General features: G+C 38.5%; 1 protein-coding gene across 1 annotated transcript in view; it reads left to right on the top strand.

The window, feature by feature from the left end:
• The window catches only part of SLC1A3 (solute carrier family 1 member 3), a 78,301-nt gene that overhangs the window by 18,536 nt on the left and 43,501 nt on the right, over window positions 1-16,264 (top strand). Inside the window, exon 3 of the mRNA XM_019737239.3 lies at window positions 2,252-2,389. Coding sequence (XP_019592798.1) covers window positions 2,252-2,389 — 138 coding nt within the window. The remainder of the gene's footprint in view (window positions 1-2,251; window positions 2,390-16,264) is intronic.

Below are 16,264 nucleotides of genomic sequence, written 5' to 3' on the forward strand. Positions count from 1 at the left end.
ACTATTTACTCATCACATTCATAAATTTTGCTTGTTTTAACACATTTTTATGATAATGCTCCTTGAGGTACAGAAAATAAAAGGCCTTCTCATTCACTAATGGAGCATTAAACTGCTGGGCCAACCCATTGGGAAAGCAATTTGATAACACGAATTGAAGTGGTCATATTCTTTAATGCACTGGTTTGCTTTCTCTAAACTACACTAAAAAAAAATATTCCTACATGGAAAACAACCTTCATATATTCATCATGGTGTTTTTTTAAAAAAGTGAAAAATACTGAACAACCTAAGTGTTCAACAATAAAGGAAGTATTAAGTAAATTTAATTCAATCATTAATCTGATATCATGAGGCCTAAAAGTGAAGTTTATGTTGACCATATATGGAAAAGTATATTCTACGTGATTTCCATATATTTAACTCTGTATAGGAACATTCTGGAAAGAAACTCACTGAAGCACTGACAGTGGTTGTCTTTGCTCTACTGAAGAGGCAGGAAGTATGTGAAGTGGTCAAGAATGTGAGATCTGAGTCCAAATTGCCTGAGTTTAAATCCTGGCTCTGTCAACTTGTGTAGCTACCAGTATTTGACTCTACTATTGAGTAGCTATTGCAATCGGGCAAATTTTAAGTTCACTGTGATTAGATTTTTACCTCAGTAAATTGGTGGTAAAATAGTACCTACCTCCTGGGGTTTTTGTGAGGATTAAATTTACTAACACTGTAAACCATGCCTGGCATATATTGATACTAAGAGCTCAGTAAGCATTAGCAGTTTGCTACTTAAGTGGTAGAACCAATATGGGCAGACTTTTGCCTACACTTTTCTACATTTTCCAAATCAACCTTTCTCTCTTCAACATATTACTATTACATTAGGAAAAAGCAATAAATATTTTCCTGAAGGCCCTAAAAACTGGATTTAGACTCTCAATTGGAATATCACAGTTAGGTAATCAAAGAATAGATACCTCATGGTTGCTGAGACCCAAGAGTTGAAATTGGAGTTGAGTGACAATTGAAGTGAACTTCATGTCCCATTTCATAAGAGAAGAAGCCCATTTCATAACAAGTTAGGATGATTCAGTTTCCTTAAAGGATTGCTTGCATCCTTTGGAAAACTTGTGTCTACAATGTTTTCTTCCCTTCCCCCAAATCTGTCTTCTAGATAACTCAGTTCTTCTCTATAACTCATACATTTTAGGAATAGCTGGGCAAAAAAAAAATTGAAAATACAGAGGGTGACAAAAACATGTATACACATTTTAAGAAAGGAAAAAACTGTATTAAAATTGTAATACTCGATATATACTGATAACAAAAGATGAATACAAGTCATATGTATACATTTTTTTGGCACCCCCGGTATTTATGATAATGGAATAAGTAAATTTTCTTGGGCAAGGAAAGTAAGTTAGGGAAAGGGAAGAGGCAGTAAATTTATTCAATACCTGTGTTAATTTCCAAACATTTCAAAAGGTAGCATGCCTAATTTGATTTACATATAAAGTTATCATTTTAAAAATATATTTTAAAATTCCAGGAGCAGAAGGGGAAAATTGCTTTCTCTTTTCTCTATTTTCCCCTAAGTTTTCAGGGGAAATTTTTGGGGAAAAAAAAAATCTCTGCTCATTTTGCAATCTTCTCTTGCCAGCAACTAACAAGTCTGTACAATACAGTTGCCAAGGTGATATCAAGACCATGTAAACTGAAAGTGTGGTTACAGGCAGGGAGATGATGAATATGGATTAACAATGTGAACAAGAGGAGGTTTTTTTACTTGGAAAAAGATAAAATTATACTATCCTTTATAAGTGGTTATGCTAGCCGTTCTAACATCTGTTGTTGCAAAAGAACTTTATAATAAGACTTTTATTTTTTTATGGCCTTGTTCATAGATACATGATTTGTCTCCTAGTTATGCCAATCTTTGTAACTCTGTACAGAGCCATGTCCAACTTGGCTCCACTGCATTTAAGTTAGACAAAGAAATTTTTCATTTGCTAAAACCAGGAAAAAAATGGTTTCTGTAAGTTCTGCACGAAGCCCTGGATTCAGCCAGACCCTCCCGGGCTAAGCCTGAATATAGGCACCGCCCTTGCTCTCACAGCAGCACAAACATTTGCTGCTTAAATAAATTTGCTCCTGTCAGACCGGTGTGATCACCAGCCAAACACTTGCTCATTTTTCTAGGACTGTTACTTCAGTTTCAAAAGAGACAATTTTTCTTCTTTTGTTTTTTCCTCAGGTACAATCCTTGGATTTGCCCTCCGACCGTACAGAATGAGCTACCGGGAAGTCAAGTACTTCTCCTTTCCTGGGGAACTTCTGATGAGGATGTTACAGATGCTGGTGTTACCACTTATCATCTCCAGTCTTGTCACAGGTACCATCGGCGTTTTGTTTAAAGAGTGCTTATTACAAAAGATTGCTTAGCAAAACAAATGCTTTAGGTTTCTGCTGGATGCATGCTCTGTTCTAGAAAAAAGAAAAAGTCCCTTCAAAATGGTGGAAAGGAGGCTTTAGTAATGCATGAATGATTATAACTCGTATTTTACCAATCACAAGAGGAAACGGATTTAAACAACCACGTAATCTGGTCTGCCTCACTATGAAAGAGGTGCCCTGCTAAACACTACACAACCAGCCTTCTCTGACCACGGCCGTATAGTTGACAACAGCGTACAACAGGTCTGTTTTCTCACCCTCTTATCCCACCCAGATAACATCTGGTTGGACAGCCTATTAGCTATTGATGCAAGAATGCTTGTTCTCAGAGCCACCAGGACTTGAGCGGGAGCCTTCTTGGAAGCCTCATCAAGAGGTAATGCCCACAACACATTCACCAACTCTGCTGCCACGGACACTTTATCTTTTCCTGGTGAACCCGCATGATTTCATTTCCTCCTCCAGTGGTCCACACACCCCCATTGCTTTTTGCGCTGGTGGGAGAATGGGGAGGGGGTGGGAGATTTTCCCCATCCCCATATTTTGTCAGTTGATACTTGGATTTTCAACAAGTAGAAACTTTGCTGGGTAGGACTCTGTTTTCTATGGCAGTGAGATAACAATTTACTCCTGCATGGGAAATTGGCTGGAGTCGTTGGTATATGCGATTGGTAAATACAAATGGAGCCAAGAGGTTGCAGGAAAATGTTAGTGTACATTCCTTCCTGCCCACTCTTCTCTTTCCTCACAGCACATCTCTGACTTGGAGAACTAAAGTCCATAGACACTGCCCCAGCAGGATGGTTTCTGGGTCTGTAGCTACAGCCCAGGACTCAGGTATTCCTGACCCTGTTCCACCCTTGGCTCACTGTGCCCTCTTAGGCGAGTCACTCCACCTATGTGAACTGGCTCTGCACATCTTTTCCCCACCCAGGGAGTTCTCAGGGATATTTATTATCTCCTTTCAAGATCTCTGTGTAATTAAAACTTCATAGTACAACTCAAAAGTCATGGGGCCAGATTCTAACTACCACATGCCTTAGGGGGGCTGGACATTACTTGGACAGAAACTATGTCAGATTTTTTCCTCCGAGCCATAGCGCTCTGCTGGCTTCCACTTGCCCAGGTCTTTAAACAAGTGATTGCATGTGCAGGAAGCTCCCATTGAAGGAAGAACTGCCCGTAAAACCATCATGCAGACAGGAGGGTTTGGCGCACTTGTTTTTGAAACTGTTCTGCCCACCACTGACCAGGGGTAAACATGAAACATGTCAGTCTCAGTTCTTATTATGGAAGCTAGATCAATGCTGAGGTGAGGGCACAACCTCATTTTATTATCCATGTGCTGCCATTTCTCTGGGAAGCACCTTCTTTGCAGTAAGCACCTAGAGGACAGAACTCATGTCTGCCATTTATATTTAGTGGAGCAAGGAGTCCGCCTTCACCATCCCTACTGGCTGGTGCCTGAATTGAGTACCCGCAGTTGTCCTGGACACAGGCTGAGGGGTCCTGGGTTCCTTTATCCTGTCTCTTCAAGGGTGGGCCCAGTGTTTAGAGGTTTCTGCTTGCTGGTCATTGTGCTCAATACCTACTGTTTTACCCTTTCTAAGGGGAAAGCCCCCATTAGGTACAATTTGAGAAAATATTACTTCCCCTTAGTAGTGATCCTAGTGGGCAGTTACCTTGCAGTGAAATTTCCTAATACTTCATACATCAACTTTACTGAAGGAATAAGAGCTTTCGCTGAGTAATTATGCAGGAGAAAATACTATGACACAATCCCTTTTGCCTGATTAAGAGGCAACTTGTGGGTAAACCTTGGAGAAATCATCATTTATAATAATGTTAAAGAGAAAGGAATTATAAGCTGCAAGCAACCAATATAGAATGAACTTCTAAAAGGTAACCTAATTGCAAGTTGGGAATGCTGTCACTTAGGACCATTAAGAGAGTGTCAGCTCTTTTCCAGAACTGTGTTAAGACAAGGGGCATAATTATTTAGTTTACCAAGCATCTTTTTAAGGTGTTAGTCTCAAAGCAGTAATTTCCAAGCTACACAGTAATTTAGGTACTTATGACTAATTAGAATGAATGGTTGATTCGATAAGAATTTCCTTCAGAGTTTTAAGTACAATGATTCTAAACCACAGCAGGATATGATCCAGTGAGAATGAGAGAGAGGGGTTACTTCTACAAATTGCACACAGCCTTGGAGGATCCCTGTGTGTGTTGAAAGATGTTACTAAAGAATGTGTTGCCTAGGGAGGGACCAAAGTGGGGGTCCACTATTTTAGAATGGAAAAGCAAACTCAAATGCCTCCAGTGGCCAAGCAGGTGACATATATATATAAAACTGCCATTTCAGGCTACTGTTTGTTTTCCTACTTTGATAAAGTCATGGATACAGAGAAATATTTCTCTTCGACAGATGAAGTAACATGGACAAGTGTGATAAGTAGAAAGTGACCCAGCTGCAGAATAGTGTAGACAAAGGGAGGCAAGGAGACTATTGTGACCTTAAAAGTATCAGCTCCAGCCATGTGTCACCAAGGGCCAAGTCTTCTCATTTTTCAAGAGAATCCAGAAATCCAAAAAATTTTAAGAACCTCTAGATTTTACTGTGTTGATACAATTAACACGACAAAAAACTGCAAGCCAAACAAAGCACATCTGCAGGTCCAGTCCAACCCTCAGGCTACCAAAATTAGAACTCAGGTTTGAGTGTCAGTGCAATAATTTACAAGAAATGCACTGATAAACTTGTGCGCTGATCAGGCTATCACTGGGTTTCATAGGTTACCTTATTTCACTATCGACCGTTCCATGCCAAAGTTTAGTTTAACGTGGAGTCAGCTACCAAACACCACATTTATTGCTAAACCAACAGCTATTGGAAACCTTCTCCTCTCCAACTTCTGGGTGTCTCCACATTGTGTCATAGCTGTGCTGGTCTTTTCTGCACCTGACGGGAACCCCGGAAGAAGAGCTCAGAGGGTATGTTTCCATAGAAAGCATTTCCCAATGGGAAAATGCTTGACAAACTTAATGCTCTTCGGTTCGAAAGTCCCAGGATCTGTTCAGACAGAAATTGAAATGGATAAAACCCTTATTGCATTTGTTGTATTAGGCACTTTGTTTTAGGAGACTCTGTACATTTAACTGTCCTAAAGTCACGTTTAAACTCTCAGATATCTAAGGTAGGTTTTTGTCCTTGAAACAACCGTGTTTGTGAGTTGTGGCTCTAAAGCCCCTGCAAGCCGTGTTCTCCTTTTCCTGAATTTGACATTCCATTCTTCCCAAACATCCTTGGTGTACATTAGCATTCCAGAAGCTGCCAGAGAGAAGCTGGGAAAAAGCCTAATGGCTAGATTTTGTACTCAAGTACCTTTTCTTTGAACAAGAAAAATATGTCTCTGCCAACACACCACACAATAAAATAGGGGTCTGGCACCAGTTTCTATTGATTTGGTCAGGAAAGTCAGCCAAACTAAATATTTCTTGCCCAAAATATGAGTTTCTTTGGCTGGATTAGCCTGATTAAATTCACTAGATAATAATTAAACTCCTTTTCAAGCTGTGGTGTGTAGTCATAGCTATCACCTCCTCTTTACTTCTGAATCTTTTCAGAAAATTTGTGCTTTCTTCTTTTCTCATGCTAAGTGTACACTCCTCCATCTCCTGAGAGGAAACCTTTTGTATCTCCAGTTTTTTGCAAGGGGGGAGGATCACTTTTGACAAGCAATCACTGTGGAATTGGGCAAATTGTAAGTAAAAGGTCGGTGAGGGGGTCTCAACAGCAACAGTAAAAGTAGCAGTAATGTCTGGAGCCTATGCTAGGGCACACTGGAGGTAGGATTATAACATGTATGAAGTTTATCTTTTAACATTCATTTATTCATTCATCCATTCATTCATTCCTTCATTCATTCATAACTAGTTTTTGAGCGCTTACTGTCAGAGCTGAGCTAGGCACAGAGGATACATGCGTACAAGATGTGTGTTGGGTGCGGAGGGGGAAGCTTCCTCACATGCCTTAAATTATACAATATCTGTAAGCAATTTCCAGTTTCAACTATAAGGGTCTAAGGATGGTCCTCTGTACTCCCAGCAAAAAAAGAGACAATTGAATTAATTTTAAGAACATGATCCCAAATCTGATTTTTTGAATCATGGTATTTCCATCATTTACTGAAAATGTTCTTTAAATCAACCTACTTTTCTTCCAATGCCTCAAATCATTATGGAAAATAGATACCTCCTATTACTTGTCTTGTGAAGGAGATAATAAATTACAAGGTAATGAAAGTCTAGATTGATACTGTTGCCTGCCAAAGGCTCTGAGTGCCTGAAACTAGCTCACTCATTTCAAAAGGGTTGGCGGGGGCGGGGTGAAAAAGTTAGCAAAGTGTTAAATAACACATGAGCACCAAAATAAGACTTTTTCTTCCCTGTAATCCAAAGGATTGAAAGAGAATTTAGAAGAGTGACTTTCTCACCATGTGAATTAAAATTAAGGAGGCGTTTCTGTACCACTAGAATAAATAAATAACCACTATATTTACTCCATTTTGGGAAACACTAATCTAGTCCAACCATCCCTACAAAATCCCTTCCAAGTCATTGTCCAGGTTCTGCCTAAATATTTCCAATGACAAGAGATCTTTGGAATCCATGTGTTCCTGGAAAACTCTTAATAGTTCTTTTTTTCCTTTCTTTCTTTTCTTTTTTTTTGCATCCAAAATGAAACACACACACACACACACACACACACACACACACAACAAAACAGAATATCAAACAAAACAAAACACCTGCCTGTAATCCCTCCTCCATGTGAGAAGCTTCATAATGTCATATATTCCTTAGGCGGCTTCCTTCCAAATTTATAGACCAGTGAATTCAGTGGAATATGGGACTTAACTATAGTGAAGCTACCAAGCTGCAATCACCAGCAAAGGGCTCTCTTGCCTGAGAAAATGCAAGTAGAGACAATAAAGGACCTCAGAATATGGCCCTTGGCTTAAAAAAAAAAAATGGCAGTTGCAATAAAAGTGATCCCAAATTTTGTTATTTCATTTAACAGAAGAGGGCAAAAAAATGAGCGAGACAATTCTTAATTCTGGCACATAGTATGTGAAAGGTTTGTTAAGAATTTGCAAAAATGAGAGCCAAAAATCACTTAAGAAAATTTTAGTAGTTTAAACTATTCATTGCCATGGCTCTGCTGTATAACTGAGGTCTATTTGAAATACTACAAACACTTATGTACAAGATAAGAGACAGTAGATTTATTCTCTTTCTCCCACACATACATTTTATTGAAGAAGAAAAAGTCACTATCTTGGTGGGGAGGAGTTTCTTTGGGCCTCCCTTTCATTCTATGTGAAATGAAGGTGATAATGGTACCTATGGTATGGGGTTGTTGTGTGCATTTACACCTGGCACATAGTATCTGCTCAATTATTAGTAGCTATGGACAATAAGAGTAGCAGCAGTAAGATAACTGAAATGAAGAATACACTAGAAGGAATCAATAGCAGATTATATGAAGCAGAAGATGGAGTCAGTGATTTGGTAGACAAGGTAGTAGAAAACATCCAATTGGAACAGCGAAAAGAAAAAAAGAATTTAATGAGAATAGTTTAAGGGACCTCTTGGATAACATCAAGCATAATATTATTGGCATCATAAGGGTACCAAAAGGAGAAGAGAGAGAGAGCAAGAGATTGATAACCTATTTGAAGAAGTAATGACTGAAAACTTCCCTAACTTGGCAAAGAAATAGACGTACAAGTCCAGAAAGCACAGAGAATCTCAAACAAGATGAACCCAAACAGCTCCATACAAAAACACAACATAATTAAAATGCCAAAGCATCTTAAAAACAGCAAGAGAAAAGCAGTTAGTTACCTACAAGGCAGCTCCGATAAGATTGTCAGCTGATTTCTCAACAGAAAGTTTGCAGGCCAGAAGGGATTGGCATGAAATAGTCAAAGTGATGAAATCCAAGGACCTGCAACAAGACTACTCTACCCAACAAGTCTGTCATTTAAAACTGAAAGAGAGATAAAGAGCTTTTCAGACAAGCAAAGGCTAAAGAAGCTCATCACCACTAAATCAGTATTACAAGAAATGTTAAAGGGACTTCTTTAAGAAGAAGGGGAAAAATATGAATAATGAAATGGAAATAACTAGTATACATACCTCTCAATAATCACTTTAAATGTAAATGGATTAATGCTCCCAACAAAAGACATAGAGTAGCTGAATGGATAAAAAACAAAACCTACCATGTTTCCCTGAAAATAAGACCTAGCCAGACCATCAGTTCTAATGCATCTTTTGGAGCAAAAATTAATAAAAGACCCGGTCTTATTTTACTATAAGACCAAGTCATATAATATAATGTAATATAATATAATATAATATAATATAATATAATATAATATAATACGGGGTCTTATGTTAATTTTTGCTCCAAAAGACGTATTAGAGCTGATTGCCCAGCTAGGTCCTATTTTGGGGGAAACACAGTAAACAGATGCTGTCTACAGGAGACCCACTTCAGATCTAAAGACACACACCGACTGAAAGTAAAGGGATGAAAAAAGATATTTCATGCAAATGAAAACAAACTAAAAGCTTGGGTAGCAATGTTACATCAAACAAAAGAGACTTTAAAACACAGGCTATTGTAAGAGACAAAGAAGGACATTTCATAACAACAACGGAATCAATCAAACAGGATGTAAACCTTGTAAACATTTATGCACACAATGTAGGAGCACCTAAATATGTAAAACAAATATTGATGGACATAAAGGGAGAGATCAACAGTAATACAGTCATAATAGAGGATTTTAACATCCCATTGACATCACAATGGATAGATCTTCCTTACAGAAAATCAACACAGAAACAGCAGCCTTACTTGACGCATTAGACCAAATAGGTTTGATTGATATTTTTAGAACATTTCACCTCAAAGCAGCAAAATAGACATTCTTTTCAAGTGCACGTGGAATATTTTCTAGGGAATATCACGTTAGGCCACAAAACAAGTCTCAATAAATTTAAAATTTGAAATCATATCAAACATCTGCTTTGACCACAATGATAAGAAACTAGAAATCAATTACAAGAAAATAAATGAAAAACACACAAACACCTGGAGGATAAATAACATGCTACTAAACAATGAATGGGTTGGCAATGATGAAAAAAATCAAGATACCTTGAGACAAATCAAAGTGAAAAGACAGTAACTCAAAATCTGTGGGACACAGTAAAAGCAGTTCTAAGAGGGAAATTCATAGCAATGCAGTCCTACCATAAGAAACAAGAAAAATCTCAAATAAACAATCTAACCTTACATCTAAAGAAATTTTTTTAAAAAAAAACAATGGGGCCCAAAGTGAATAGAAGGAAGGAAATAATAAAGATCAGAGCAGAAATAAACAAAATAAAGCTGGGGGGGGAAAAAGAACACTAAAAATGATCAATGAAACCAAGAGCTGGTTCTTTGAAAAGATTCAAAATATTAACACAATTTATAAACCTTTAACCAGACTCATCAAGAAAAAAAAAAAAAAGATCCAAATAAATAAAATCAGAAATGAAAGAGAAGTGACAATTGACACCACAGAAATACAAAGGATTATAAGAAAATGTTATAAACAGTTATTTGCCAACATATTGGGTGAGCAGGAAGAAATGGATAAATTTCTAGGAAAATATACTCTTCCAAGACTGAATCAAGAACAAACAGAAAATCTGAACAGATAGGTTACTACTAACAAAATTGAATCAGTAATCAAAAACCTCCCAACAAACAAAAGTCCTGGACTGAATGGCTTCACAGGTGAATTTTAAATATTCAAAGAAGAACTAACACCTATCTTTCTTAAATAATTCCAAAAAAAATTCAAGAGGAGGGAAGGCTTCCATCCTATACGAGGCCACCATTACCCTGATTCAAAACCAGGCAACAATATTACAAAAAAGAAAGAAGGAAGGAAAGGAGGGAGGGAGGGAGGGACGGAGGGAAGGAGGGAGGGAGGGAGGGAGGGAGGGAGGGAGGGAGGGAGGGAGGGAGGGAGGGAGGGAGGGAAGGAGGAAAGGAAGGAAGGTAGGAAGGCAAGCAAGCAAGGAAGGAAGGAAGAAAGAAAGAGAAAGAAAATTATAGGCTGATATCCTTGGTGAACATAGATGCAAAAATCCTCAACAAAATATTAGCAAACCAAATACAGTAAATACATTAAAAAGATCATACACCATGATCAGGTGTAATTTTTCCTAGGATGCAAGGTTTGTTCAATAGATACAGAAAAAGATTTGACAAAATCCATTTATTATAAAAATACTTAGCAAAGTAGGAACAGGGGGAACATACTTCAACACAACAAACCCACTTAACATTATACTCAACAGGGAAAAACTAAACGTGTTTTCCTTAAGATCAGGAACAAGACAAGGATGTTAACTTTCACCACTCTACTCAACATAATATTGGAAGTCCTAGCCCTAGCAATCAGGCAAGAAAAAAAGATAAAAGGCATCCAAATTGGAAAAGAAGAAGTAAACCTGTCATTATTTGCAGATCACGTGATATTATATAGAGAGTGATTCCACCAAAAAGCTATTAGGACTGATAAATGAATTCAGTAAAGTAGCAAGATACAAAATTAATACTCAGAAATCACTTGCATTTTATACAGCAATAATGAACTATAGAAAGAGAAATTAAGGAAACAATCCCATTTACAATTGCATAAAAAAATTGGAATAAATTTAACCAAGGAGATAAAAGACCTGTACTCAGAAAATTATAAGACACTGAAGAAAGAAACTGAAGAAGATACAAATAAATGGAAGAGCTTACTGTACTCATGGACAAGAAGAATTAATATTGTTAATGTCCATACTACCCAAAGCAATTTATGGATTCAGTGCAATCCATATCAAAATACCAATGGCATTTTTCACACAAGTAGAACAAATAATCCTAAAATGTATATGGAACCACAAAAGACCCTGAATATAAAAAGCAATCTTGAGAAAGAAGAACAAAGCTGGACGTATTATTCTACCTGATATGAAACTATAATACAAGGCCATAGTAATCAAAACAGCATGGTACTGGCATAAAAACAGACACATAGATCAATAGAACAGAACAGAGAGACCAGAAATAAAGCCACACTTTATGGTCAATAACAAAGGAAGCAAGAATATGCAATGAGATAAAGACAGTTTCTTCAATAAATGGTGTTGGGAAAACTGGACAGATACATGCAGAAAATGAAACTAGACCACTTTGTTACATCATATACAAGAATAAGCTCAAAATGGGTTAAAGACTAAAATGTAAGAGCCCAACCGAAAAACTCCTAGAAGAAAACATAGGCAGTAAACTCTCTGACATTGCTCTCAGCAATATTTTTTTCTGGTCTGTGTCCTTGGGCAAGGGAAACAAAAGAAAAAATAAATGGGACTACATCAAACTAAAAAGTTTGATGTAGTAAAGAACTCATGCAACTCAACACCAAAACAACAAACAATCCAATTTAAAAATGGGCAGAGGACCTGAACAGACATTTCTCCAAAGAGGACATACACATGGCCGATAGACATATGAAAAGATGCCTAACATCATTAATCTTGAGAGAAATGCAAATTAAAACCACAATGAAATATCACCTTACACTTGTCAGAATGGCTATCATTAATAAATCAACAAACAACAAGTGTTGGCGAGGATATGAAGAAAAAGGAACCCTAGTGCATTGTTGGTGGGATTGCAAATTGGTACAGTCACTGTGGAAAACGCTTTGGAGGTTCCTCAAAAAATTACAAACTACCTTATGACCCAGTGATTCCAATTCTGAATATTTATCCAAAGAATTCCAAAACACTAATTCAAAAAGAAATATGCACCTCTATGTTCATTGCAGCACTATTTACAATAGCCAAGATATGGAAGCAACCTAAGTGCCTATCGATAGATAATTGGATAAAGAAGTGGTACATATATCCAATGGAATATTATTCGGCCATTAAAAAAAAATGAAATCTTGCCATTTGTGACAACATGGATGCGCCTTCAGGGTATTATGCTAAGTGAAATAAGTCAGACAGAGAAAGACAAACACCATGTGATTTCACTTATCTGTAGAATCTAAAGAACAAAATAAACGAACAAAACAGAAACAGACTCATAGATACAGAGAACAAACTGATGGTTGCCAGATAGGACAGGGGTTATGGGGCTGGGTGAAAAAAGTGAAGGAATTAATTGGTAGTTAGTTACAAAACAGTCAGGGGGATGTAAAGTACAGCATAGGGAATATAGTCAATAATATTGTAATAACTATATATGGTACCATGTGGGTACTAGACTTATTGGGAGAATTGCTTCATAAATTACGTAAATGCCTAACCACTACACTGTACACCTGAAATTAATATAAAATAATACTGAATGTCAGCTATAATTGAAAAAAATTGATACATCCAAAAAATAAAATATATTATAAAAGTCTTACTGTCCTAGACAATGTCTACTTTTCCATTACAATTTCATTCAGTAAGCATTTGTTGAGGATTTTTATGGACCAGCAACTTTTCTAGGACCTGAGTTTATCAAAATGAAGACGACAGGGTCCCTGACAAGGGACAAGGAGATGACAAGGAGTTCAAAGTCTGATTGGGAAATAGTCTTGTGGCTAGAATAGCTCAGGGTCATGGTGGCCAGGCAGGATGAGCCCAGTAGCAGAATAAAGTAGGGAACCGGCAATGCCCCCATCCCTCTTTGTGACTCTACACTTTCAGGCTCCCTAGCCAGGAAACAACTCTATTAGCAGGGAAAGAGTTTTTGTTTGGTTGGTTTGTATTTGTTTTTTGATCCAGTCTTGTTTTCCTCACAGCTGACTCTTTCACCTTTAAGAGCAGTAAGAGTTGGGGTGGGACTCTGTGAGGTTCCCAGCAAAAGTCACTCAGGAGAACGTGGCTTCACAGATGGGAAGTCAGAGAGAAGATGCGCCTGACAGGGTTTCAACCACAAAAACTTTCCCTTTCAGAGGGGAGCTGCTCAGCTTTCAGGAGGGGAGCTAAGTGACTTGAGGCTCTCTGAGCTAGAAGGCATGTAGAGGGAACACTGTGTAACTTGGCACCCAGGGTGGGAACCCCCTCTCCAGCATCCCTGGAAGGTGGCCATCAGCTGCCACCTGAACATTCCATGCTCAGATGGTCCAAGCTATTGAGCAGACGTCTGCCTCCTGAGAGGTCCACCAGTGGTCCTCATTGCACTACACAGAGCAATAGAGAATGACATTCTTCAGATGGTTTCCGGAGGGCACCTGAGCATGGCCCAGGTGTCCCAGTTCTTCTCATGTGCCCAATTCTTTTAAACCCTTCACCATCCTGGTTGCCCTCCCCTCCGCCCTTTTGTGTTCCCAGAATTGATCTCAGTGCCCCATATGACACATGCCTAGATAGGGACAGTGACCTGGACCCACCCCTCTGCTAATACCAGCTGGGGTTGGGTCAGCTGTGGTATAAGCTGCAACAAACCATCATCTCAGTATGTTTCAGCCTGTGGTCACCTAATCCCTCAGAATTGAATGTTTATGGAAAAAACTTGTGGTAAAAATGGAACAGTTCTTGAGTTGAAAGATCAGAAGCCCCAGGCTCAAGGCTCTGTTTGAGACAAGACTTTCCAGAAGACTTGGGTTTGTGTGAGTTGGGATTTCTGTGTGTGAATTTCAGCAGCTTTAAGTTTACCTGGGTTTTGATTGGACTGGTTTGTAAGAAATTTTTGAACATTTCTTTAAAAAAAAAAAATTAAAACAAAAATTTAAAAACTTTCTTTAAAATTAAGTTATTCTCTAAGAAAAATAAGATTTTACCAACTTGATCATTTCCTTAAACCACTGTTGGAATTGCATGTCTGGGGGCGGTGTTGGGAAGAGATGCTTTTCTTCTGTTGATATAATAATGGTTTCCAGGAGAGCAAGTTACCTAATGAATTGACTAGAGATTTGTGCTTAAGGGCTAGATGTGGTGGGTGGGGCCTAGGGTTCAGGGATGCTTCTGCATGAGACACCAACTTGTGCACTTCTAACTTCTAGCCTTCCATTCCGATTAATTACGCTGCATGGGACAGTTCCCAGGCTCCACCTTCCACCCGCCCAGAATTCTTCAATTAATTGGTCTGAAATGGGGCTTGGGAATTGAAGTTTCTTTATAGTTCTCCAAGTGACTTTATTGTGTAAAGAGGACCATCACTGTATAGTTCTTCTAGAATTGTTCTTTGGGTGGGATATCATCACTTAGTTCAAGTCCTTATTAGTTCAGATACCTTCTCTTCCAGGAAGCCTTCCCTGGATTTCCCCCGGCTCCTACTAACACATGCTCCCAGAGGAGTAGCTTAATTATTTATTCCATATGGTTTTGTTCAAAGTCATTTAAATAATATGAATGTTTACCATTTATATAAATAAAACAACATAGAAATTGTTTTAGAGCAAACCACAAGAGTATACACACACACACACACACACACACACACACACACACACACACACCAGGCTATTGCCTCTGATTTGAATGGACTTCTGCTAGGAGAACTGCTTACCTTGGAAATTATAGTGAACCTGCATTCCATTGTAAAAGACTTCTCTGTGTCCCATAAAGCCAAGTAAAAAGATGCTAGTTTCTACTAGCAGAGATGTTAGAGAAATAGAGAGACAGAAAAGGTTCTACAGCCAGACAAAGCTTTCTGTGACAATGCCATGGATTGTATGTGTTCTGTGGGTAGTGGGCATTTCACGAGAAGCAGAAAGCAGGCTTTAGGGTGGTGGTATTCTCTGCTGGAGGATTGATCTGCCAGAATGATCCAGCCAATTTTCAGTCTGGGTAGAATCTAGTTCCCCAAGTCTCATGTTTCTGCAAATTCATTTTTTCAGACAAGATAAACTTCTTTTTAGCTTTTTCATGGAGAAGATCTTTGCAGTCATCTCAGCTCCCCAAGCAGCAAACCAGTGAGTGCACTCCCCATGACTGCACTGGCTTTGCTAAGCCATCAACATCTACACAACAGGTGACACTGCTTTCAGATGTGCATTTTCTGGACATCCTCAGTTGGAGAAAGAGGTTTCGCCACCTTCGTATTTATTTATTTATTTTAAACAATTGCTTGTTTCTATCTGAATTTTCTTCAGAAGGAAGAAACGTCCCCTAAATTACTAAGGGGGTTCCTTTTCACAGGGCATTGGATTAAGGTTGGCCAGTACCCGAGCTCTGTGACTCTGAGGGCAAGTGAACAAGTCAGAAAGAGCCGTTGGCTAACCTTTCAGGATTAGTTCTATAAGAGCAGGATGACTGTAGTCTCACCGGTGCCGCCTGGTAACATGACATCCACATTGCCAGGACTTGTCAGTACTCCTGGGAAAACATCTGCGAGGGTATATATACACACAGTCTTTTTTGATCTGTAATATCCCTGAGCCTCCTCCCTCACCTACATTCCCTCCAACTACTGGATTGTTTTGAAGCAAGTATCAGCTATTTCATTACATTTTTAAAAGCAAAGGAAACATAAGACAGGTGTAACATTTTGAATGATTTTAACATATTTTATCTTTTTTTAATATCCTAACACACACACACACACACACACACACACACACACACACACACACACCAAGAGCTGTCAGGCACTCGAAGAAAGTGTTGCCAACCAAGTTCTTTACTTTCTTTCCAATTATGGCACCAGCTTCTCTACCACTGCTTCCTATTAATTACCAAAACTCCC

This window comes from Rhinolophus sinicus, chromosome 3, assembly GCF_057876585.1.
Source record: "Rhinolophus sinicus isolate RSI-liver-muscle chromosome 3, RSI-T2T, whole genome shotgun sequence".
Taxonomy (NCBI): Eukaryota; Metazoa; Chordata; class Mammalia; order Chiroptera; family Rhinolophidae; genus Rhinolophus; species Rhinolophus sinicus.